This window comes from Chinchilla lanigera, unplaced genomic scaffold (assembly GCF_000276665.1).
Source record: "Chinchilla lanigera isolate Chin_1 unplaced genomic scaffold, ChiLan1.0 scaffold00113, whole genome shotgun sequence".
Classification (NCBI taxonomy): domain Eukaryota; kingdom Metazoa; phylum Chordata; class Mammalia; order Rodentia; family Chinchillidae; genus Chinchilla; species Chinchilla lanigera.
This window is the reverse complement of record NW_004955514.1, coordinates 3,880,077-3,905,160: the sequence shown is the minus strand read 5'-3', so window position 1 is coordinate 3,905,160 and position 25,084 is coordinate 3,880,077. Positions and strand designations below refer to the sequence as shown.

The following is a 25,084-nucleotide window of genomic DNA, read 5'->3' as shown; positions in this document are numbered from 1 at the left end:
GTATATTTCACTCACACCTCATGGAGCTTGGGGCCAGGGGAGGCCCGGCCAGGTGGAGAGGGCAGAGCGGGTGGAGGGACCGCTGGGGCTCAGGACCATGGCAGGCAGGTCGCTCACTCTGCACGGGGCCAGGGTGGCTGGTGGTGTCAAAGGGTGACAGGAGGGGGCCTGCGGCCCCTGGTTCCAGCGCGTGTCTCCCCACAGGTGGTGAAGTACCCGCTGCACGCCATCATGGAGATCAAGGAGTACCTGATCGACATGGCCTCCAAGGCGGGCATGCACTGGCTGTCCACCATCGTGCCCACCCACCACATCAACGCCCTCATCTTCTTCTTCATCATCAGCAACCTCACCATCGACTTCTTCGCCTTCTGCATCCCGCTGGTCATCTTCTACCTGTCCTTCGTGTCCATGGTCATCTGCACCCTCAAGGTCTTCCAGGACAGCAAGGCCTGGGAGAACTTCCGCACCCTCACCGACCTGCTGCTGCGCTTTGAGCCCAACCTGGACGTGGACCAGGCCGAGGTCAACTTCGGCTGGAACCACCTGGAGCCCTATGCCCACTTCCTGCTCTCCGTTGTCTTCGTCATCTTCTCCTTCCCGCTGGCCAGCAAGGACTGGATCCCGTGCTCGGAGCTGGCCATCATCGCTGCCTTCTTCACCATCACCAGCTACATGAGCCTCAGCAGCTCGGCCGAGCCCTACACCAGGAGGGCCCTGGTCACTGAGGTGGCCGCCGGGCTGCTGTCCCTGCTGCCCACCCTGCCGCTGGACGGGCACTACCTGAAGGTGCTTGGGCAGACCTTCTTCACCGTGCCCGTTGGCCACTTCGTCATCCTGAACGTGAGCCTGCCCTGTCTGCTCTACGTCTACCTCCTCTACCTGTTCTTCCGCATGGCCCAGCTGCGGAACTTCAAGGGCACCTACTGCTACCTGGTGCCCTACCTGGTCTGCTTCATGTGGTGCGAGCTCTCCGTGGTCATCCTGCTCGAGTCCACCAGCCTGGGCCTGGTCCGCGCTTCCATCGGCTACTTCCTCTTCCTCTTCGCTCTGCCCATCCTGGTGGCGGGCCTGGCGCTCATGGGTGTGGTGCAGTTCGCCCGCTGGTTCGTGTCCCTGGACCTCACCAAGATCCTGGTGACCGTGGCCATCTGCAGCGTGCCCCTGCTGTTTCGCTGGTGGACCAAGGCCAGCTTCTCGGTGGTGGAGATGGTCAAGTCGCTGACGCGCAGCTCCGTGGTCAAGCTCATCCTGGTGTGGCTCACGGCCATCGTGCTCTTCTGCTGGTTCTACGTGTACCGCTCGGAGGGCATGAAGGTCTACAACTCCACGCTGACCTGGCAGCAGTACAGCCACCTGTGCGGGCCGCGGGCCTGGAAGGAGACCAACATGGCGCGCACCCAGATCCTGTGCAGCCACCTGGAGGGCCACCGGGTCACGTGGACGGGCCGCTTCAAGTACGTGCGGGTGACGGAGATCGACAACAGCGCCGAGTCGGCCATCAACATGCTCCCGTTCTTCATCGGAGACTGGATGCGCTGCCTCTACGGCGAGGCCTACCCGGCCTGCAGCCCCGGCAACACGTCCACGGCCGAGGAGGAGCTGTGCCGCCTCAAGCTGCTGGCCAAGCACCCGTGCCACATCAAGAAGTTCGACCGCTACAAGTTCGAGATCACGGTGGGCGTGCCCTTCAGCAACGGCAGCCGCAGCCCCGAGGAAGACGACATCACCAAGGACATCGTGCTGCGGGCCAGCAGCGAGTTCAAGGGCGTGCTGCTGCACCTGCGCCAGGGCAGCATCATCGAGTTCAGCACCATCCTCGAGGGCCGCCTGGGCAGCAAGTGGCCAGTCTTTGAGCTCAAGGCCATCAGCTGCCTCAACTGCATGGCGCAGCTCTCGCCGGCCCGGCGCCACGTGAAGATCGAGCGCGACTGGCGGAGCAGCGTGCACGGTGCCCTCAAGTTCGCCTTCGACTTCTTCTTCTTTCCCTTCCTGTCCGCTGTGTGAGCCCCAGCCCCACCCCAAGGCCACCCAGCTGAGCGTGCCGTGTGCCCCCGTGTGCAGACCGGGACCTGGGGAAGTTTTGCTCGTGTGTAGGCTGCCGGGACCGCACCGCAGGCGTGGCGGTCACCTCACTGTCTCCCTAGGAACGCTGAGCACCCTGGAAGTTGCATGCAGTCCTTACCCACGGTTCCCACCTTCCTCAGGGATGCTGGGGTGCCAGGCTAGACCAGCGGGACCCCTGTCCCAAACAGCACTTTACAGATAGATTCTCCTTCCCCCTCACCCACCCCCTGGGCCTTCTTCCTGCATTGGGTTTATTTCATAAAGAACCGAATGCCTGACTATGTAGACTCACCGTGACGTTTCTTATTTATTTGGTTACTGCTAAGCCCTAACAGCTGGGGGCTGTCCCGGAGCCAAGGCCAAACCAATGGGGACCAGCATGTCCCCGGGGCCTGGCTTGTTTCACGGCCATCTGGTCCAGCGAGTGGTGGGTGAGGGCAGGAGGCCTCCTTAAACCCACCTGGACTTGGGAACCAAGGGCCCCGGGGCGTCCTTCCCAGTGCTCAGGAGAGCTCGGCCACGTTGCTGTAGAGCCGAGGGTCCAGTCCTGAAGCAGCCGAAATAAAGAGCTTTTGTGGAATCTCCATGCCGGTGCTCGTCTCTGTTCGAAAGCTCTTTCCCGTCCCTTCGTGACCACCAGCAGGTGCTTGGTGCATGTCAGTGAAACACAAGTGCACTTGGGTTATAAGAGGGCAGAAGCGGTGTTCACGTAGTTGATGCCCAAGTGCGAAGGAGCAGACCCAGCCAGCGCTGCCCCGAGCACAAGGGGCCCTTGAGGTCTCTGCTGAGACCCTCGGGTGGGGCAGCCAGGGCGCCTGGCACCAGTACACCCAGTGTGAGCCCACCGGCCGAGCAGATACTCAGGAGAGAGATGCTCATGGCTACGAGATTTCTGAAGCCAGGACTGCTAGTGAGCTGGAGCCGGCGCGGCGGCCCTCCGCCCGGGGGCTGCTGCGCTGCGCTGTGGGGTATGTTTGTGCCACAGTCCAGCGTTGTCACGCACAGCGGTAATCCTGGGGCTGTCCAGGGCTTGGGTCCTGGGGGGTGCCCGAGACCCTGGGGTTCTCAGTTTCTGCCCTGGGGGTGGGGGCAGGTCCTGCAGCACCCTGACCTCCACCCACCCCCGCCCCCTATAGGTCAGGTTGGGGAGCACAGAGTGAATGCACAACCTCTGCTCTGGTCCCTGTATTGGCAGTTCTGGGTGCGCTTGCCTTGGTTGCCCCTGGGCTTTGTGCAGACATGGGTCCCTTCTGCCCAGCAGGCTCAGCCTGAAACCCCTCAAGTGAGAGGCGTGCACAGTTTGCCCCTGGTTTTCCTCCTAGGCAGCCATTTGAGCGCACACTGCATCCTGCGGGTCATGAGGCTGCAGTGACCAAGGGACTCCGCTGCCCAGGTGCAACACTGACCGGCAGCCCGAAGTCCTTGCAGGTCCTGTGATGGCCTCAGGCATCACGGAGGAGGTCACAGTCGTGAGCAGCAGACCCAGACCCTCAGCACAGAGCCACCACGCTGCTCCCCGGCAGGCACGGGGCTGAGTCGGCAGCCGACCGCAGGGCCGCCGCACCAGCTGGAAGAGGGGGTGGCGAAGACTGATGGGGAGCCCGAGTGGGCACCAGTCCCAGGGACTGTTGTTCACCCCGCCACAAGGAGCCCTCAGTGGCACCTGTCCCCGGGCCTCTGTGTGCTGGGCAGTGGTTAGGGTCCCCTGCGGAAGGAACTAAATGCGGTACAGAACTCCAGGGTGCACTTGGTAAATGTGTCCTTGCTCCTTCCAAAAGCAATGGGCATGGCAGGGGAGGCGGAGGAGTCACAGCCTGGACCCCAGTCCTGCGGCTGAGTGTCTCAGTTGCATGACCTTGGGCAAGTCCCAAACTTTCCAGCCTCAGTTTCCTCATCTGTAAAATGGGGATACAATAGGATCTGCCTCACTGGCTGTTTTTGATGGGAAAATGGGTTAAGTTTCAGACAGTAGCTAGAAAAAGTGTCCAGCACAAGTACATGCTCCATAAACATTTAGTAATTTTTTTTTTTTTGAGTCAGGGTCTCACTATGCAGTGCAGGCTGGCCTTGAATTTGCTTATGTAGGCCAGTCTGACCTCATACTCATAGTGATCCTCCTGCCTCAGCCTCCCCCACCCCCGAGTGCCGCGATTATAGGCATGTGCCACCACGGGTTGTGCATTTGGTAATTTTTAAAAGGGGTTAAACATTTGGAAACTTCCAAATCACCCAAGAGGTGGACCCTCACCAGCAGACTGTAAAGTCCTTGCTGGCACTGAGAGAATTTAAAAGATTAGAACTGAGTGGGCAGCCCCCTGCTCAGGACCAGGACAGCCGGCTCTCCCAAAGGAGGGGCTCGTCCGTTCTCACCACAGCCAGACACGCTTGGCCAGCCTCTGACTCACCACCTAAAAGTCCCCTGTCCACCGAAAGCCATGGCCTCGAACGCATCACCGCCGCCCTTGAGCAGATATTTACTGTAGCGTTATGCAGGGGTGGGCCTGTAACTCCACCAAGTTCCGTGTGAGGCAAACTCCTGTCCCGACCTCCAGAAAACCTCAGCCCCGGGGGTTGGCCCAGATGTCCACAGCGTGGCTCCAGAAGAGCTGGGGGAAGGGCAGGGGTGTGAGGGGTGGTAAAGGCTTCCGGGAGGGGCTGGGGCCCAGGCGGGGAGGCGTGGCCACTGCAGCAGGCTGGGTGGCTGGGGAGCCCACAGGGTGACTTCAGGGATGTGGCCTTTGTCCTGCAGGGAGCCTGGGGGAGATCGGGGCTGAGCTCTGGGCAGCTCTGCCGGGGGGAGGCCGGATTTGGGGGACAGGAGAGACTGAAGATCCCCATCCCGGCAGGCCTTGGTCCGGAGCTGTTTCTGAGATCAGCGAGGATGCAGTGGCCCTGGAGACCGAGGCTCCCAACAGCCTCCTTGCCCTCCCCTGTGGGTCACCAGTCTGAGCCTCCCTGCCCAGGACCAGCTGTCAGGCCCCTGGAGAGATGCCAGAGGTCACACTTGCTGCAGCAGAGGCTGCCGCTGCAGGAGGCGACCGCACCCTCGCAGGGGGACGGGGATTCCTGAGCACCAGGGTGGTTTTCTGCCACTTCGTTTCAGTGGAGACTAGGCCCCGCCCCTCAGTATCATGGGAATAATATGTAAATGAGCATTCATAGATGACAATTCATGAAGGTTCGTGGGTGAGCAAGACACCCAGTCCCATGGCTAGGAGGTGGCAGAGTTGGGAGGGGAACCACCACTGTCCCCACCCCAGCACCCAGAGCTCCGGATCATTCCCCCAACAGCCGGAAGCTTCACCAAGGGGAGCCTGGTGGGCAGCGTTCTCCCTCCTCAGCCTGGGCCACATCCTCGCCTGGCTGACGTCCCGCTCTCTGTCCTCCCTGACCCCAGCCCAGGCCGTCCTTCTTGTCACACCCAGCTGCCTCCACTCACTGCGTCCCAGGGAGTTCGCCCCAGTCAGTACCCAGGGGCCAGGGTCTCCCCTGCTCTCTGGCCCCAGCTGCCCGCTCCCACCCACCGTCCAGGCCCCAAGCGTGAAGCTCTGTCAGGTCCGTGGAGTCAGGCAGGTGAAGCTCTCGTACACCCGTTGGCCTGGCAGCAACTCCCGAGACCAGACGCTGGCTGCCTGGGAAGCCCTGTTGCAGCCTTCAGGCTGGCCTCCTGTGAAGGCCCAGCCTGAGGCGTCTCGGGGTTTGTGTGGACACCGAGCTGAGATGAACAGCACCGTTCTTCTGCCATCAGAAACAGCTGAGAAATCTTCCATAGGAGCAGAGCGTTGGTTTGAAGCTGGTCCTTTGGCCCAAGAGCAGCCACATTTCCCAGCCTCCCCTGCAGCCCCCTGGCACAGTGATGCTCCTTGTGTCTAGGACAAAACTCCTGACACCACAGCTTAAGGGCAGAGAGGTTGATTTGGGCTCACAGTTTCAGTCCATTGTTGGCTGCTCCAAGGCAGAAGCAAGGCAGAGGCCTCTGGTGCAGGAGAGCTGCTCAGAGCCAGGGTCACAGGAAGCAGAGGGTGAGGGAGGAGAAGGGAGGGAGATGAGCCCTTCCAGGCCCCGCCCCAGGACACCTCTTCTCACCAGGCCCCGCCTCCTAACAGCAGTCCGCTATGAGCCCCATAATCCAATCACCTTCCAAAGCCCCACCTGCAATCACGCCACGCCTTGGGAGACCTCCAGATCTAAACGATGAACCCCTGTAGCCCAGTCACTAATTACTGGCCCATGGAATGGATCTAAAGGGTTAAGAGCAGTTCTAGGTTCTGTCCTGTGATGTGTGTAAAGCGTGGACCCCAGCGGCAGCTCTACTGGGAGGTGGTGGAAACTCGAGGAGGCAGGGCCTAGTGGAGTCCCTGGAGCAGCACCCTGAGAGAGGATGTCCTGACCCCAGGCCCTCTTCTCACTCTGCCTGTCGGCCAGATGTGAGCAGCTCGCCTCTCCCACAGCTTTCTGCCACGATGTTCTGCCTCACCACAGGCCAGAAGCGACGGGGCTGACTTACCACGGACTGGAACCTCGGATCTTGTGAGCCAAAATAAACCCTTTCCTCCTTTAAGTTCATTTTCTCAGGTCTGAGGTGTGATAAAAAAAAAATAATAATAGTACAGTGAATGTTTACATTTAAAAGCTTAAAAAAAAAAAAAAAAAAAGGATGAACACCGGGCATGGTGGTACACGCCTGTAATCCCAGCACTCGGGAGGCTGAGGCAGGAGGATCATTGTGAGTTCGAGACCAACCTGAGCTACAAAGTGAACTCAAGGCCAGCCTGAACTGCATAGTGAGACCCTGCCTCAAAAAGACAAAGTAATAAAAATAAAAGCTTATTATACTAAAAGACACATTGCCAGGAATCCCCCTCAGGTTCTGGAGTCCTCTGTCACGAAGGTCGTTAGTGCTGCTGTCATGGCCGCCTTGATGTCCTGAAGCTGTTAAAAAATTGGCCTTTCATGATCATTTTGACTTTGGAGATGAGCCAGAAGTTACAGTGTGCCAAAGCCTGTGAATAGGTGGGTGAGGGCCCAGCGTGATATTTTTATGACGCTGCCTTTCCGTTGGACAGCATGCAGCAGGAGTGTTTACCAAATGTTTGAACACACCTAGTAAAGACACTCAGGAAAGAGACTCCAGAACTGCTTCAGAAAGTGCAAGAATGACGGGGTACGTGTGTTCAAAGACAGGGGGAGGATTCTGGGGGGGTTCACGGCAATGTGCCACTATCACACGTTTAAAAATGGAAATGCTCACCGTATGTTTTGATCACACCTCTAATTTTGTCCCATCAGTGGAACAATGACTAACACATACCTGGGCCGGGGATATAGCTCAGAGGCACAGCGCATGCCTGGCAAGGACAAGGTTCTGAGTTCAATTCCTGGTACCAAAAAATAAAAAATAAAAAAACTCATACCTGTAAAGAACATAAAGAACCCAGGCATCTCCTAACCTTGTTCTCTCCTGACAGTGGGACTGACTGTCAGGACAATGACAAACCTCAAGGAGGAGGAACACCAGCTCAGACTCTCCTGTCGGAGACGGAATTATTTGGGGGCTCTAGCAGCAGTGTCGCGCCTCTGACCGTGTTCCTCCCCGGGCCGAGGGACTCTCCCTCACCAGCTCAGAGCCTGCTGGCCTGCAGAAGGCAGCCGAAGGCACGAGCGGGACCAGCCGTCGTTCTCCGGCCTGCTGGCTGAGGACCCAGGCTTAGCCAGGACCTGGCCGGGATTCTGAGATGGCTCAGACCCCTCAGGCCACCCTTGGCTGGTGCTCGCTGGCTGCAGGCTCCCTCACCCCTCTCCTCCGGGTCCCCCCAAACCCCCAGGCTGCCCCGGCGTCCTCCTTGGTGAGGCCTCCGAGTCCCAGCATGGGCACAGACCGTCCTAGGGTGGCCAGGACCCAGCTGCAGGGTTTGGCAGGACTTCCCTAAAGGGCCAGTCACAGTCAGAGGAAAGGTGGTCACCACACGGGGGCCGGTTGTTCTGCACGTCCCTCGCGGATGAGAACACTGCGGCCGGCAAGGTCAGGGTACCATCTCCAGGCCCCACGACCGGCATCAGGCTGGGATCAGAATCCAGGGCTCGGAGTTCCACGGTGTGGACGTGGCAGGAGCTCAGGAAACTTGCATTCAGTGGGGGAATAGATGACAGGCAGCTGCGCAAAGGTAAACGCCGACCTGCGGGGAGCTGGCGCTTAATGGACAGATTGCACCTGTCAGCGCCTTCGCAAATGTACGCGTAATCTACTCCTCCAGACAGTCACATCCACTCGCATGTTTGGAGGTTTGCGGGGCAGAGATTGAACAACACCCTCGCCATGTACAGTTTTTACTCTTTTCCTCCTGCTGCTGCCGCCTTCTGCAGACTCGCAGCCGCTCTCCGGTGTCATTTGACTGCGTGGGCTCTACCTCCTTCTAACAGCATCCCGGGGAAGACAACGGGGCTTTGTTTTGTTTTTTTTTTTTAAAAGGACCTCAGCGTCTGAAAGGACTCACTCCCTACAAGAGCAATTATTTCGGGCTCTAAAAGCTCCTCGGTTGCTAGGAGCCTCCCTCCGGGGCTGTGAGCCTTCCTCAGCTGCTCACGGGGATGTAACTTCAAAGCATAACTTTGAAAAGTGGGGTGGGAGGTGGGGGCACACATTGTAACTTCCTTTCTAAAAGTGAAAAATCAGTTCACCAAACTCACTGGCTCTGACTTATCCCCCAGGAGCCCTGCCTGAGCGAGGCAGCAGGGAGGTGTTGGCGGCCCCCAGCCCCTCTGCAGGAGGTGGGTGAGCCCCAGGAATCAGGCCTGCCCGAGAGCGTGTGAGGGTGGCGGTCATCACAGTTTTGTGGCGGTCATCTCACTTCACGCTCACACAGCTCCTAAGGTGAAGACTGTTGTTCCCGCTTCACACACAGGGAGCCTGGGCCACCCAGAGTACAGGGACCCGCCTGAGACCCAAAGGTCCCGCACCGCCCTGCACCTCCTCCCCGCAGCTCGCCAGGGTGCCGGTGTAGGGCAGAGGGGAGGGAACAGCAGCGGGGATGGGACGTCGCTGCTGAGGTCCGTTTGTAAGAATCAGTGCGTCAGTGTGGCTTCTCTGTCTGGGAGAATTGGTTGTGTCACAAGCAGCCCTGGGCAGAAGCCCGGGTGGGGAAGAGCTGAGGCCTCAACCACAGCCTCAAGTAACCTCGGGGACAGCTCCACCCAGAGGCAGTGGCCACAGGCAAAGATTGACCACAGACTCAGGAGAGCCTGCGCCAGGACCCAGCTCATCCACCCCTGGACCCTGACCCACAGAAACTGAACGTAGATAGATGCTGTATTTTTTTGTGTGGTGCTGGGATGGGATCGAGGGCCTTGCCCAGAAAAGGCACGGACTCCACCATTGGTCTCGAGCCTCCTCCAAGGTGTCTGGGGGGCAAAGGGTGCGGGCAGGTGTAGGAGGAGGAGAAGCTGGAGGGCGGCCAGCAGTGTCCCTCAGAAGCACAGTACCTGCAGGGACCCAGCACCAGGGGGCCAGGGAGTCTGGGACAGTTTGGTAACTGCGACCTTGGCTTCTGGATGCGTCACCCTCCGGTGTGTGAGACGGGGAGAACTAGAGCACCCCGTGTCTGGGTGACCATGGGGCGAATGAGCCACACATGCGGAGCTCTGAGTCCTGCGCACGGCTCAGAGGTGTCCCTGTTCATACCAACGATGACATGCTGTGCAGGGACAGGCCGGAAAGCAGGTTACCCAAGGCCACCCGTGTGCTGGAGGCCCCCGAGCTTGTGGCCCCAATTATGTTTCCCAGGCTGTGACGGTTAATCACGATGTCAATTTGCTGGGTTAAGAGAGGCCTAGGTTAGTAAAGTACACTTCTGGGTGCGTCTGTGGGTGGTTGCAGAGATGATTGGCATGTGGGCCAGCAAATGGAGGGGGAAGGCCCGCCCTGATGTGGTTGGCTCCATCCAATGGGCTTGCAGGTGGAATGAAAAGGAAGAAGGAGGAAGGCGGCCTGCCTTTGAAGAGCTCCACTCTGCTGGAGCCCGGGTGTCTTTTGCGGCCTGTGGGCCCAGACTCCAGCTTCTCCAGCCTTGCAAGGCAGACTCACACCAGCGGCTCCCAGGGAGCTTGCAGCCTGCGGCCTCGGGCTGGCCTGGCCTCCTCCAGCACTCTTTCCTGCGGGTTCAGCCTCTCGGGTTGAGGGGCTCCTCCGTCCTCCAGCATAGGGACGGCCACCATGGCCTCTCTGCCTCTCATCCTGGGAGCCGATCATGTATATAATTTATATAGATAGATATATACACACACATATATATTTATAGGGGCTGGGGTTTTAGCTCAGCGGCACAGCGCCTGCCTGGCAAGTGCGAGGTCGTGAGTTCGATTCCTGGTACTGGAAAACAAAACAAACAAAAAACCCACATCTATCTATATCATACATATGTGTATATATATATATATATATATATATATATATGTATATGTGGGTTTTTTTCCCCTGTTGTCTCTGTTCCTCTAGAGAACCCAGGGGGACCATCTGTCAGCGCCGGCAGAGGGGAGTCCAGGCCTGCACACTGCTCCCTGCAGCCTCAGGCACCCTCCCTGGCCTGTCCACAGCCGGCACACAGGTTCGGCACAGCATGGGTCCCAAGCCCCTGGCCGTCCAGGAACCCGCCACTCCTGTGCCTGCTCCCCTGCCTCCTGCAGCCCCACCGCCAGGAGCTCCCTAGTAGGGTCCCATCCTTGCCACCCTAAGGAAACCCAGTCGTCACCAGGGACGCAAACCCCGCCTTCCCTGCCACACAAGCTTGTGTGCTGTGGGACTCGGGGCAAGTACTTGGGCCACTCTGAGCGCCCTCGTCTGCGAGGGCAGGAACTCTCCCCTACAGGGGTGGCTGTGGGATCAGGATGAACATGCCTAGGGATGTTGGTCCCCAGGGCTGCTGTGACAAAGGACTGCAAACTTGGTAGCTTGAAAAAACACACCTTTACTATCATCCAGCTCCATGGTCAGAGGATGACACCGGTCTCCGTGGGCCAAGGTCAGGGGTGGCAGGGCCAGGCTTCCCAGGGCTCTTGCGAGAATCTGTTTCCTGGCCTTGTCCAGCTCCCGGAGGCCCCCAGTCTTCAGAGTCAGCTCTGGCTGTGACGGGCCACACGCCACACGTCTGGTCCTCTGTCTGTTGCGACATCTCCCTCCACGCACAGGCAGGGATGTGGGACTCATGAGGTCAGAGGGGGCCTGGGCGCATGATCCAGGGCAATCTCCCATCCCGAGGTCCAGTCCCCACCTAAGCATGGCTGCACAACCCCAGAGCCCGTGGGCATGGCTGGAGCTGGAGTTTGGGGGCTGAGGCCACACCATCTGCCGCAGTCCCGAGCCCCTACCATCGTGGGCACTGGGGTTCGAAGCCTGACGCCACCACCTCCTAGTCCCTTGAAGTTAGGCCTAAGTTAAATTACTTCCCCTCTCTTAGCCTCAGTCTCTCCAACGACACAGTGGGGGGTCACAGCAGCACTGCCTGCTTCCCCACAGAGGATCTGGTGCCACCTCAACAAGACAACACCTTCGGCGCATCTGTCGTGCTCCGCCCAGTGCGGGAGAACCGGTCACGTTAGTCACCAGGAGGCACCGAGGAGTCTCGCACTGTCTGCATGTGCAGGTCAGAGGTTAGCTGGGTGCCAGAGGTCACAGAACCAGGAAGCACCTTCTCCCTCCAGCCGTCCTGGGACTGTGTCGGGGACGGAGGAGTGGACCTGAGTGTAGATGCCTCGGACTGGAGGGGTGAGGCCCGGCTGGGGGCACAGGACCCAGGGTGCACAGCCCTTCCTCTCGTCAGCAGGCCACGCAGCTGAGGGTGGACTTCCTCGCTTCCTGCACCAGCCCCGTGCCCTGGCTTTTCTCCAAGTGGGCGGGGTCCCCAGGACCCTGAGGCCAGGAGGCAGCAATCCGCATGGGAACCAGAAACACACACACACACACACACACACACACACATGCAGAGCCCACTCAGCCTGTGACCCAGGCCCTACCCTGCATCCCGAAGACAAGCTCGGCCTCCCTGGCCTCCTGAAAGAGCATTCCGGGGCTCAGGTTAGATGTAACATTTGTTATTTTATTGGAAAAAGCTGGTATTAACATATTTATAATTTTATTCAACAGTTGGATAATCCGTGAGACACCCAAGAAAAAAGAATGCACCTAGGAGTTACAGAATCCAAACCCTTCCCTTCCCGCCCAGGGCTCCTTCCTCGGAGAACAGCCCAAGGGGAAGAACTAAAACCCCACAGCAATGCGGACGCCCCAAGAAGACCAGAGGAGGAAGCAGGGAAGGATACGAACCTATGGCTGCCGAAGGGTCCCCCACATTCCTAGTTTCGCCCCTCCCCACGAACATCTTTTCCTCACCCCAGAATTCACTATTCACGGCCTGCGCTGGACCCGGATATCTTCCAGGGAGCCAAAGACACACTCTTCTTCTGAGATCTGTCCCCAGCTTTCGTTTGCTCCCCACCCCCTTTTTGGTTTGGTACCCAAAGTTTAAAACAGAGTCAGGAAGTAGGAACCGTGTTAAGACCCCTTTTGAAGACTGTAGGATCCGCACTTTGAAGATGGTGAATGTTAAACCTATGATTCTATGGAACTTGCACCTCCAGTCCCAAGTTTCCTCTCCACGTCGGCATCACGAAGGGAGACGGCTGGTACCCAAGACCCCAGCAAGTGCCTCAGGCCCTCAGAGCTGGATTTTGGCTTCAGCGGGATTTCTGTACAATTTTCCACATCCTCAAGCGTCTTTACAAGGGGGAATACAGTCACCCGATCTTGTGATTGTTAAATTTAATTAAGGTAGATATGTACATATAATACTGTCCAGGCCGCCTGGATTTTACAGTGCTATTATAAAGACATTCTTCATTCACGTTGATTAAAAAGAAAAACTCAATGGATCCATTTGTGTGTAAATATAATATGGCCAGGAGTGAGTGCACATGCGTTTTGTGCTTTTACACACACACAAGTCCCCGGGAGCCCACCGAGGACACCTCAGGCGGGCCGTTTCCTGGGTGATGGTCCATGGGGTACAAAATGAAGACAGAGACTTGGCCTGCCGGGCCTGGCCTGCACTCTGCTCTCAGAGCCCAGGCCCAAGCGTCCTGCTTCCGCCGCCATCCCACAGGCCAGGGGACACGGGGCGGGTCCAGCGGCAGGATTCACTGTGGAGACGGCATTCCCTGTGGCCCTCAGCGTCGGAGTGCGGGGAGGGTCCCCCAGGTGAGCGTGTGGTCCTGGAAGGAAGCATCCTAAAACGGTCACAACATGCATTTCCTCTTGGAGGCGGTCCAGCACGGCTGGAAAGGAGCTGCAGGTGCCCGCCTGGGGTGACAGCGCTGGAGAGGGGCATCCTGACGCCACCAGACACGGGCAGCTCCTCCATCTTCCCAGTGTCGTCCCTTGTCATGAAGAGATGCCGCCCTTCAGCCCTAGGTCAATGTGAGCCACTGGCGCCTGCGCAGAGCGGGATGGCACCCCGATCCTGACCGTCCCCACACCTGCCTCGGGCAGCAGCATCTCCACCCAGAGCCTCGGTTTCCTCTCACGTATGAAGGGGACAATAATTCTTCAACTTCTATCCCATCCCCAGTGCAGGGCCTGCACCCAGGGACAGCTGGTATTTAGGGGGAAAAGAACAGACACCCATGTGACAGTCACAGGCAGGAGCCAGCGTCCCAGGGGGCGGAGGACAGCGAAGCTACCATGGACCAGACTGCAGAACTCCGATCCGTGCACCTGCGGGCTGAGCACCCTGCCCAGCGTGCCACAGCGGCTCAGCAAGGGGGACAATGAGCAAGGGGCCAGGCACGCGCAGAGGGCCCTGCCCTTGCTCTCGGGGACCTGCCCTGGTGTGGGACATCTTCAGATTCTCAGTGCCAACTCCCCACCCAGAAGGCCAAGGCGGGACCAGCCCGAGGCCGGGCAATCTGCCCTCTTAGTCCAAGCCCCCAGCTGGCCCTTGCAAGCCTCAGTCTCTGTCCTGGAGCCTCCTTCAGGACCAGCTCCGGCTTCCCCTGGAAGGACCGGCCGGGTGGAAAACTAATAGTGTGGGAAGGACCGCAGCTCGAGCCGGGGAGCGGCGTGAATGAAAACCCTGAACTGTGAAGACGGGAATCACCGCGATGACCTGCGCCTGCGGACCTTTCTTCCCTTTTTAAAGGGATCGCAGCTGTCCAAGGCGAGTTGAAGCTGGTAGAGCGGGACCTGCGTCCCCACAACAACCACCTCCCACGCTGTGGCTATGCAGGTCGCACTGGGCACGATCGGCTGAGGTCTGGCTGCCGGGGCCCTAGTGCATGTCGGAGTTGACCTTGTCCTGGAAGATGTAGAGGTTGTTGGTGGCGGCGATGGCAATGATGTTCTCGGCCGGGTGCCAGGCCGTGTGCAAGATCTTCTTGGTGAAGTCCAAGCTGTCCACGCTGATGTCATCGCGCCGCCGCTTGCCGCCCATGCACACGCGCCGCGGCTTGAGCACGGCCCTGGGTTTGCTGCTCTCCCGAGAGGCCTCCAGGGTCACGTCCCGCTTGCTGTTGCGGTCGAACATGCGGAAGAAGTTGTTGTAAGCCCCGGTCATGATGACGCTGGTGGGAGAGGGACAGGCATCAGTGTGGGGGCAAGGGGAGAGAGGAGAGAGGGGCGCCCGGGTCACGGCTGCCACCGCCACTCGGCCTGGGGCCGTGAGCTAAGACCCCTTGAAGGCTGTGCCCCAAACACAGACACGCTACCCTCCCTCATCTCCCTTTAGTGCAGGAATTGGCCCTGGACGCCCCACCCCGCCCCGCCCCGACACACACACATGAAACAGCGCCGCAGACTAAGCGGTGTAAACGCCACAGCCGGCCGGGGCAGGGCTCTGAGGGCCCCGGGCCTCCAGGTCCCACAGCAGTTGTGCAAAAGGGAAAACACTCATGGCCGTGGGGTCCAGTCCTCACAGACCCTGACAGTGTGCCCGGCCCACTCCCAGCTCCCTCCTCCAAACCAGGCACTTCCGTCTGGTGACAGGAAGAGTATCCCTGTGCAGAGTGGCTGGACCTGGGACGGAGGACAGCGCAGGGAAGGGCTCCGGCGGCCTCGCGTCCCCCAGCACGGTGTGGGAACAGGGCTTGCCGGGATTTCTGCGCCTGGGCCCACCCTCGGTGGCCGGTGGGCAGCGGGGTAGCAGCCTGCCTGGGGAGACGCTGCGGCCCCACCCTACCTCTGCCACGGCCTCCGGGAAGTCCCTGGATCCTGGGCCTCAGTGCTTGCCTGTAGCCTCGCGTCCTGATGACAGTAAGTCATCCCCGTGGGGCACAGGAGTGCCGAGGGCCCGTTGGCAGGGGCCAGCTCCCCGGGGGGAGGCCTCCTGGCCCAGCCCTGTGGACTGTCAATTACAGTGCTCTCCCCACCCCCATCATACTCATGTCCATGCTGATTGGCTTCAAAGTGAGCCCATGACCCAAAAAAGCCAATCAGATCCTTCCATGAGGATTCACAGAGCCCCTGCAGGTGCCGTTGGGGCGGAGGCTATCAGGCAGGGGACTCTTTGGGGGTGTCATCCAGCAAACTGCGGAGGAGGGGGTGAGGCAGTGTGAAAGGGGAGCAGGGAAGGACAGACAGGGGCAGGTCCGGGGCAAGGAGACGGTCCCAAAGCCGGCCAGCCCCAGGGAGCCCTGCAGGGCTTCTCAGAGCCACCAGATGGGCCCAGGTCCCTTCCTCCCACATGGAGCTGACCACAGAGGAGGGACACAGGAGCTGGGCCTGGAGGAGGGCAGGATGCTGGGACAGGTGACCAGGAGTGTAGGCCTGCCGGCATCCACTGCCAGCGGCGACCTGTGACCCCGATGGTGCGACAGGTCTGGCCGGGTTTCCCTAGAGCGCGCCGCAGGCAGGCGGACTCGGGGGCGCTCTCAGGCACTGGGCGCGCATGGCCTGGGCACAGGCGCCCTCTGGTGGTAACACAAGGGAACTGCGGGGCCCTGCTCCTCAAAACAATGGCTGGCGTGGAGGTCTCTTCACAGCGGCAAGCCCCGCCCTGTGCTTCTCACAGGACCCACGACCATCTCCTGGCGTTCACAGTGGGCCCCAAACACGCAGGGCACCAGCTTGAGAGACTCCGAGGGGCCCCGGGGCCGGGTGTGGGCAGGTCAGAGTGGCAGGGAGCCCTCGGGCTCAGGCTGGGGCTCCGTCCTGAGCTCCAAGTGTCCTTCGGAAGATCGCTGTGGCCACCACGGTGGCTCGTCTGAGTGAGGCGCGCTCTGCCCGCAGACCCCTCCGGGCCCGGGCCCTGCCCACCTTCCCCACGTCGAAGCCCAGACCCAAAGCCACAGAGGTCACAGCACGCGGCACCTCTGCGCCCACAGCCGCACCGCGCACCCGCGGGACCCCGGTGGTTTTGTGACCTGCTGGCCGGCGTGGGTTTTATCCCTGCTTTCCCTGTCACTGTGAGACCCGCTCCGGGCTCTGCAAAACGGGAAGCGGCTGTGACCGCCAAGTCCGAGCCCTGCAGCCTGAGCGGAAGCTCCACGCCATGGAAGAGCGTGTGGCCCGAGGAGGAGTTTCCTGCCCTGGGGTCAGAGGAAGCAGCCCTGGGCCCTGGGACAGGGAGGAGAGGGCCCTGCGAGGAGCTGTCCCCGTCCACAGCCAGCCCGGGCTGTGTCCCCGCGGAGCTCACATCGGGCCCGGCTCTCAGGAGCGAGGCTGGCAGGGGAAGATGGACGCGTGGATCCGGCGGCCAGGGCAGGTGCCCCTGCTGCGATGCCCCTGAGCCCCGGAGGGACCGCACAGCCTGCCGCCAAGCCACGGCCCGAACAGTGACAGCAGGAGGGAGGTGGGTGATGAGGCTGCCTCGTCACGTGGTGTGGACCAGGGACGGGGCAGGTGTGAACTGCTGGGGTGCAGCCTTCACCCCTGAGGACTCGGGGAACAGGGACACTTGGCTGGGGACCTGGGCTACCTATCTATATACATTCCTGACTGCCCCAGGACAGGCGCTCCGAGTGGCTGTTAGGATCAGGTAAAGACAGCGAGGAAAGGTGCATTTCCGGCCCCTGGAACTAGCACCAGGAGTCCCCACGTGTGACGGGGCCGGGAGCCCAGACTGGGCAGCGGGCGGGCGGAGGGGCTCACCTGTCGCTGCCGTTCCAGGCGCACTCAAACTTGTCAAAGATGCAGTCGTTCTCATAGAGGGAGCAGAGCTTGCTGCGCAGGTAATCGTGCACCTGCGGGGGGCGGGCGCGGTGAGCCTCGGGCACCTTCCACACGGACGGTGGAACCCACGGCCCACACTACCTCGGGCTGCCTCCCAGGGCCAGTGGCTGGGGCCATGCCGTGGTCTCGGGACCAGTCACTGTTCCTGGCCTGTCACCCCCAGCCCGCCCGTGACGGGAGAAAAGTAGCCCTTATTTGTGAAGCCCCCAAGCCGGCAAACACAATACTGCACAAGGCGGTTTCTAGCGGTCACCGAGTCACCCCAAACCGCAGGTTGCAGGGTTGCGGCCACGTGACTGTCCTCACTGCTTTGGAACTAATACGCTGGCAGGGCAGAAGCCAGGCGCCCAGCGTGAGGCTTCGCCCCACCCACAGCCTAATCCTCCTGCTTCGTGGGATCCCCATGAGCCTGAGTCCCTCCACAGGTTCTGCACCCCCTGTGCCCCTATGGGGGGCCCCTCTGCCCCCAGGACACGGCCCTGCCTGGGCCTCAGCAGCAAGCCAAGGACTGAGTCCGCTCAGAATAGGCTGCTGCCAGCTGTGAGACACCTCCCTTCCCCAGCACTTTTGAAGACCGAGATGGTGTCTTGCTAAGCTGCTAATTGTGCAGGCTGGGTTTGAACTTATGACCCTCCCACCTTGGCCTCCCAGAGTGCTGGGATTATAGGTGAGCACCGCCCCCCTCCGAGAGCTGTGTGAACAGCACGTGAGCTTCGTTTTCTACCCCAGCCTGTCTGAGAGGACCACAGTAGAATAATGCATAATGCTTTCTACATGCCCAGGCTGGCCCCGTGTACTGGGGAAGGACCTGTGCCGGGGACCTGGAGACATGGGTGCACCTGGGTCACCTCTGCTGCTGCTGTTGACAGGTGTTCCCTGAGGACGGCTGGGCTTAGACCACTCAATGTGCAACCCCAGGCACCAGCACCCCCGAATTCCTGCCCCATCGTCCCCACTTCCTGAGATCGGGCTCTCCGGGAGGCAGGGCAGAGTCCCTCATGGGTTCTCAGCGCAGTGCAGGGGCCTGGCCCACCTGGTAGGTCTCTATGGGCCTCGCCTCCATGTTCAGGTCCCAGACCTTGACCGTGAGGTAGTCCCGCGTAAGCATGTAGCGGCCGCTGTGGCTGAACTTCACATCCGACACCGAGGAGATGATCTCGGAGAAGAAGGATCGGCTGCTGGGGTCCTCGGGCTCCTCAAAGACTGCGGACACAAAGAGGCAACCTGGTCCCCAGGACGCCCTTTCCCAGGCCAGGCCAGGCGGCTGTGGGCACCCTGGGTTCAGCTGTCATTTGTACATTCACTCATTCATTCATCAAACCTACAGAACACTTTTCAGGCACAGGCCCACACTGGCCCTGTCCAGGAGGAGGGGCCAGCGCAGGAAGCAGCAGAGCCAGCGTCCATGGAGTGTTTCTTCTGAGGCAGATTCTCTGCCGAGCTCTTTCTGTGTGTACAGTGTGATTGAGAAATACAGTAAATATTTTTAAAAGTTTAAGAATGTATTACAGTGAAATATATTGTCACGAATCCTCCTCAGAATCCTCCCCCTTGCTTCAAACACACATCCCGTCATTCTTGCCACTTTCTGCAGCAGCTCTGGAGTCCTCTTTCGTAAGTGTCTCTAGTTCTGCAGTCCAGCTGCCTCGATGCCCTGAATTGACGCAAAATGTTTCCCTTTCAGGTCATTTTGACTTGGGGAGAAGCCGGAGGCCGTACGGTGCCGGATCTGGGGACCAGTGGATGAGGACATGGTGTTGTGGTCTTACGAGCTGCCTTCCCACCGGATGGCGCTCGGCGGCAGCAGTCACTGTCTCTGGGGTGGGGGGCACCTGGAATCAAACTCAGGACCTCGAGCTTGCCAGGCAGGGGCTGTGCCGCCCCGCTACGTCCCTGGCCCAGTCACTGTATTTTTCATCACACTTCAGGAAGACGCGGAGGGAGGAGGACTCCAGGAACGCCTCAGCAAGCGGCGAGAACCAGTGGGTTGGAAGCAAGGGAGTACTTTGGGGGGATTTGTGGCCGTGTATCTCTCACTGTAATAATTTTTTTATTTAAACACACTCCATATATCTTGATTATCTGTTGTGTTAGCTCATCCAATCCCCAATAAAAAATGTCCGCTGATATCCTTATTACTCCCATTTTATAGCCAAGGAAACTACAAACCATGCCTAGGCCTCCGGTCTACATGAACGCGGTGCCCTGAACCCAGAGCTACACGCACGGTGCTGCTCTCTGCTGCCCCCTACTGGCCGAGGCCCGCCCAAGCCGTGGTGTCACTTCTCCCAGAGCCCCTGGACAATCGAATCCTACAGCCGCCCTGGGCTGGAGCAGGTGGGGCCCAGGACCCTGCAGGGCCAGGCACTAACACCACAGAAGGGACCAGGACTGAAACAAATGACAACCCTTCCTGCTGTCCCTATGGAAACCGACTGCGTGGCAGCCCCTCCTGGTCCTGAGGTCCCACCCTGAGCCTGCCATCTGGAGGCCCCTTCATTCCCTTCCAGTGCAAGGTCCACACTGTCCCTGCCTTGGCCTTTTGCAGACATGCAGTTCTCTGCCAGCTCCCCTCCCTCCCTGTCCCCAGGCAGCGCCCTGGCTCCCACGCGCAGGCAGTGACCCCTGGGCAAGGAGCGCTCCAGGCAGCAGCAGCAGCTCGTTTTGCAAAGGCCCCGAGGCTGGCTGGACTGAGGGTGGTGCAGACAGACAGAGGAGTAGGTGGGGAGGAGGGATGTGGGGGCCTGGGCAGGTGTGAGCTGCTGAGGTCTGGGGGCCAAGGATGGGTGCGGTGGGTGGAGATGGAGTCTCCTTCCCACGCGGGAAGGGGCTTCTGGCACCCGAGGCCCGGCCGCAGCGTGGACTCCTCCTCACCTCAGCCCAGCAAGGCGGGAGGGAGGGAAGCTGCTTCCCGGGCTGGCAAAGGCCCCTGCATCCCCTGGAGGCCTCTGCCACCCTCCCTGCCCGACGTCCTCGCTGGGCTCCAGTGTCCCGGCTGAGCCCAGCGAGGCAGGGCACGGAGGGCTGAGAGCCAGGCAAGGACGCCAGGCCACGGGCAGCCACAGGGAGCTGGAAGCACGGCCAGGGCATGGACGGGGCAGCAAGGCCGCCCAGGGGCCACGCTGAGCACCCAGAACGCCTGCAGGCTCCGCTACCCGGACACCCGCGGTGTGAAATGTCCGCGGTGTGTCTCCGCGTGACTCCCTGCTGCGGGTGGGGAGGCTCAGCACTGCCTTGGGGAACAGAGCACGGGGCTCTCGTTCGAGAGGAGTGGGACCCCGGGCTGCTGGGCAGAGGGGAAGAGGCCCAGCGGCTCACGGGGACCAGTGCCCCAGCCCTGCCCCAATACCCTGAACAGGCCCGGCTGGCATCTCTGCCACTGGGGCTAGCACTCCAAGCTGGACCAAGCCGTGCCCACCTTGGGGGTGGCTCAGGTCCTCTGGCCCAACTTCCCTAAGACTTCAGGGCTGGCCCAAGTCCCAGCATGCCTTGCGGGGCGAGGCTAGGAAGGGGTCCCGCGGCAGAGGGGAACTCTGTTCTCAGGGTGGGGGTGACTGGAGAGTCTCCCGCCAGCCTGGAGGGCGAGACGCAGAGGCCAAAGTCTGCAAGACCTCCACCTGCTGCCAAAAACAGCACGGTGGCCAGCTGGGTCTCACCCAGTCCCGCTGTACTTGGGCATTCCTGATCGATCTTTCCTCCTTCCCTTCCTTTTTTTTTATGTGGCTGTGGTACCAGAGCTTGAAACCAGGCCTTTGCACTGAGCTACACCTCCAGCCCTTTTTGTTTACTTTGATTATTTTGAGGTAAGAATCTCACTAGGTTATCCAGGCCGAACTCAAATTTGCAACCCTCCTGCTTCAGCCTCCCAGAGTGCTGGGATAACAGACATGAGGCACGGGGCCAGGATTTCTGACAGTCTTTTAAAGACAAAAGGACCAGAGGTGCAGAGGATAAGTGGGAAAGATATTAACCATCCTGCAAAAATTATCTCTAAAAATTCTTACTTTGCTTTTTAAGCAGATCTATGAAATTTTTGAGAAAAAAAAGAAATTACTGATACAATTTCTTCAGAAGAGAGCTGAATCTGTTCCCTGTCAGTCCCTGCCCCCAGCCTCCCACAACTCTGACAGCGGGCGTCCTCCTCTTGCCTAACACCTCTATGGCTCCCCAGTGCCCCAGGCTTGAGGTTCAAGCTCCTACATGTGATTGACACATGCCTTTCCTAAATGGGTCCCAAGCCACCTGCCACCCCCAGTGCACCCCCTCCTTCAGGGCCCCGGACATGCACACATCTGAGGGGAGACTGCTGGCAGTGGTGAACCTTGTGTCCCAACCACACTGCTGTGTGACTCCAGGTGAGGCCCTGGCTTCTCTGAGCCTGAGAGAATGCTAGGACTGCAGAGCTGGAGCCCAGAGCCCTGCGCAGAGTGGGCCTGCTAATGTGAGTTACGTTTTTCCAACTTCGTTTTCTCCTTTCCTCTCCCTGACATTTTCCTTCTCATTTTGTGGGCCCTGCCAGCCAGAGGCCCCCGTGGCCTTGCAGCTTCCGGTACAGATCAAAGCTCCTGCCGTGGCCCCCTTTGACCTCACCTGCCCCTCTCCCCTGCTTCACTCCTGCTCTGTGGGCCTTGAGACCTGGCCGCAGGGCCTTTGCACTTCTGCGGAGCTATGCCCTGGCTCTGCGCCCTGTACCTTTGGGGTCCAGGCTGAGGCTGCCTTCCTGCTGCAGACCCGCTAGGCGTCCACCCCACATGGCCCTTTTAAGGGGGCCTAGCCTACCCACAACTCAAGATTTCAAGAGAAAGACTCCAACTGATGGCAGGAGACTCTCTGAGGGTAACTTGGCACTGCCTAGCTGTGTGACCTTGAGCAAACGTCTTAACTTCTCTGTGTATGAAGGGCGTAGATTGTGACGGCCCCTAAAGATGTCTACAGCCTCCTTCCTGGAACCTGTGCCGTGGGTGAAGGACCCTGCAGGTGTGTGGCAGGGCTAAGGACCTGGCAGTTGGGGGTTGTCCTGAGGCTCAACACAGGGTCGTGGTGACCCAAGGAGGCCAAGGTCAACACAGGAGTGGGCAAGGAAGAAGCCCCGCCGCCCCAAGGGACACAGCGGCCTCTAGAGGCCAGAAATGGCAAGGACACGTCTCTCTGAGCAGCCTCGGAGAGAGACCAGCCTGCCACACAGCCTTGGCCTTGGGCCTCCGGCCTCCACTAGGGCGCAGATCCACCTGCGTCCCACAAAGAGCTTGACTGTCTTCGCACCAGGCTTAAGAAACCTCTGCCCTGAGCTCAGCCTTCCCCTCCACTCTGCGTGCTGTCAACGGCAGAAATCACAGCCTATTCTGGAGGCTCACCGCTGGTTTCCATGGCTACCCTGTCACAATGCCTAGCAGACAAAAGACCCAGGTTTCCAGGGCTTCAGAGGAGACGGAAGCCAGGGACAGGGGACGGGATGGCCTACGTGCCCCCGGCACGGCCCCGAGGTGGGCAGGACCAGGGAGCGACTGTGCCCCTTGGACCTCGGTTTCCTCATCCATCCAGTGGCGTCTGACCTTTGAGCGTCACTTATGGACTGTCGCCCCCAACACCCCTGAGCTTTCAGCGCCAAGAAATCAACCGACCCAGTGGGAGGCAAAGACCCGCCCTAATCTCCAGATCTGCAGCAACACCCAGGTGCAGTCACAGCTATTTGTTCCGGCCACCTGCTAAGTGGGAAGGGGCGGCTCGCTGAGCCGCTCAGGACGGCCGGACGCGGACAGCGGGGACACAGATTTCAGCCACTCACCGCTGCTTTACGGCAAATTAAACAGGACAAGGCAAACAGGCCGGGAGAGCAGCGAAGACTGGTCAAGGATCATTCTACCGGCGTTTAAACAAAGACTCCGGGCTGGGGTAGATACAGTGTTTGTCTCTCGTGTGTGCGGCTCTGGGTTCAATCTAGAGGTTGGGGTACTGACTTTCTGTGCAAGACATTGAGCTTGAGAACCAAAAAAAAAATTCCAGAAAACTTTAAAATGCAGAGTTAACGCTGAAAGAAAAATGCACAAAACACAAGTGAAAAAGGACACTGAAGCTGGCTGCGGTGGTGCACGCCTCTGACCCCGACAGTCTGGAAGGCTGCCGCACAAGGGCCAGAGCTTGGGCTCAGCCTGGGGAGGGAGTGACTCGGTGAAACCCTGTCTCACAAAGGGGGACAGTGGTGCAGCTCAGTGTGGAGGCCCTGGGTCCCGTCCCTAGTTCCACAGAGAGGAAAAGGGAAAAAGAGACTGAACTGGTTGGTTAAAAAAACAAAACAAACCGCTCCCTTAAGACGACAGTGGACAGACTGACACACGAGCTCTGCCGAGACTGTCCTGACTTCCAGAGCCAGGAAGCGTGCGCTGCCCAGCCTGCTAGGACAGTCGAACGCTGTAATAAAATTGGACCGACTCCCCACACACACGCGTGTGAGCTTATGTCACACTTCGCCCTGCGTGCCCTGTCTCTGCCAGGCAGGGCCTGGACCCCAGGGTGTCGCCAAACCCAGGAACCAGTCTTGGGAATTTCTCAGAGAACACCTGGCCTCCAGGTCACCGGGCACTGCGACCTGACCCACAGGGGTCCTGAAGACCCAGTGTCACCTCCTTCACTGCTGGGCCCTGCCCAGCCCTGTCACTGCATGGCACGGCTCAGAGATGTAGACTGCGGGGCTGTCCTTGGCCGAAGACTCCCACGGTGCCCCCTAGGACAAGGGGCCACACACCCGCCTCAAGGAGCTCAGGGATTGGAGCAAGAAGTCCCGAGAGTGTGGCCAGCTCTGCCAGGCATGGAGACTGGGGGCTGCGGGGCAGAGGACGGTCCTGACGCGGTGTGGGAGTCAGGGGCCCTTCCGTTTGCTGCCCTCGGGTTCCCAGTCTCCGGAGCCCTGGAAGCCAGACGGCTCCTAGCTGGCAGGGACTGGAGGGGCAGGCCCGGCCCCAGCAGTCAGAGCTGGGATCAGGGAGCCCACGCCGTGCCCCTGCTGTCCACCCCGGGGCGGCCACTTACGCTTGGAGTGCTTATCACACAGGGCGGCCGCCCGCATGTCGCACAGCCGCAGGGAGCCCTTGCTGCTGCTGTAGACGAAGAGGTTGCAGTGGTGGGGGTGGAACTCGGACGCGGTGATCACCTCCGTGAGGTCCTCCATGTTGGCAGGCTTGATGTCCACGATGTCTGGGCGGCGAGGTCAAGGAAGGTGGTGGCGGGCGCCCCGTGGTGCCCCAGGGAAAGTCATCGAGCTGCCTCACATTCCTGGACACCCCTGGACAACCCCCGGGTGCCAGAGGGGCCCAAGCCAGTCCCTGCCCCCAGAGCCAGGCCCTGCCCCCAGGGCCAGGCCCACTGCCTCCCTCCACGCCCGCATCCCCTCCCCAGTGAGGGACGCGATGACCAAGGGCCGTCCCCTCCCCGCTCTGCCCCAGCTGTCATCAGTCTCCGGGCCCCCACGGCTCCAATCCCTCCTGCACTGGATCCCAGGTCTGGAGTGTGCCCCGAGGGCCCAGCTCTCCCTGCCCCGGTTTCTCATCTGTGAAGTGGGCGAAGTGCTCGATCTCGCGGGTTGCCGTGAGGCCCTCTGCCCACGGCCTGACGGTGGCAGCACCGCAAGGCTCACGAGCGTCACCTCCGTCGTAGCTGAGTCCCTGAGCTCACCATGGGCGCCTCCGGCCCTGCCCTCCCTCCACGGCGGTAAGAACGCCACTGTGGGGCGCCGGTGAACACCAGAGCGCGAACATTCCAGGCAGCAGTGCGCTGTGCAATCGGAAGGCACCGTGCGGGACCCCCGGGCCT

At 60.1% G+C, this 25,084-nt stretch overlaps 2 protein-coding genes across 2 annotated transcripts in view; one reads left to right on the top strand and one right to left on the bottom strand.

Moving 5' to 3' along the window:
• Positions 1–2,653, top strand: part of Wfs1 (Wolfram syndrome 1 (wolframin)) — a gene marked incomplete in the record, with an annotated part of 21,774 nt that extends 19,121 nt beyond the window's left edge. The window contains 1 exon segment of the mRNA XM_013506848.1: positions 205–2,653. Coding sequence (XP_013362302.1) covers positions 205–2,007 — 1,803 coding nt within the window.
• Positions 2,654–12,134: 9,481 nt separating this feature from the next.
• The window catches only part of Ppp2r2c (protein phosphatase 2, regulatory subunit B, gamma), a 29,566-nt gene continuing 16,616 nt past the window's right edge, over positions 12,135–25,084 (bottom strand). The window contains exons 6-9 of the mRNA XM_005408859.1: positions 24,305–24,469; positions 18,312–18,481; positions 17,198–17,289; positions 12,135–14,673 (exon numbers count right to left, since the gene is read on the bottom strand). Coding sequence (XP_005408916.1) covers positions 14,382–14,673; positions 17,198–17,289; positions 18,312–18,481; positions 24,305–24,469 — 719 coding nt within the window. The 3' untranslated portion in view covers positions 12,135–14,381. The remainder of the gene's footprint in view (positions 14,674–17,197; positions 17,290–18,311; positions 18,482–24,304; positions 24,470–25,084) is intronic.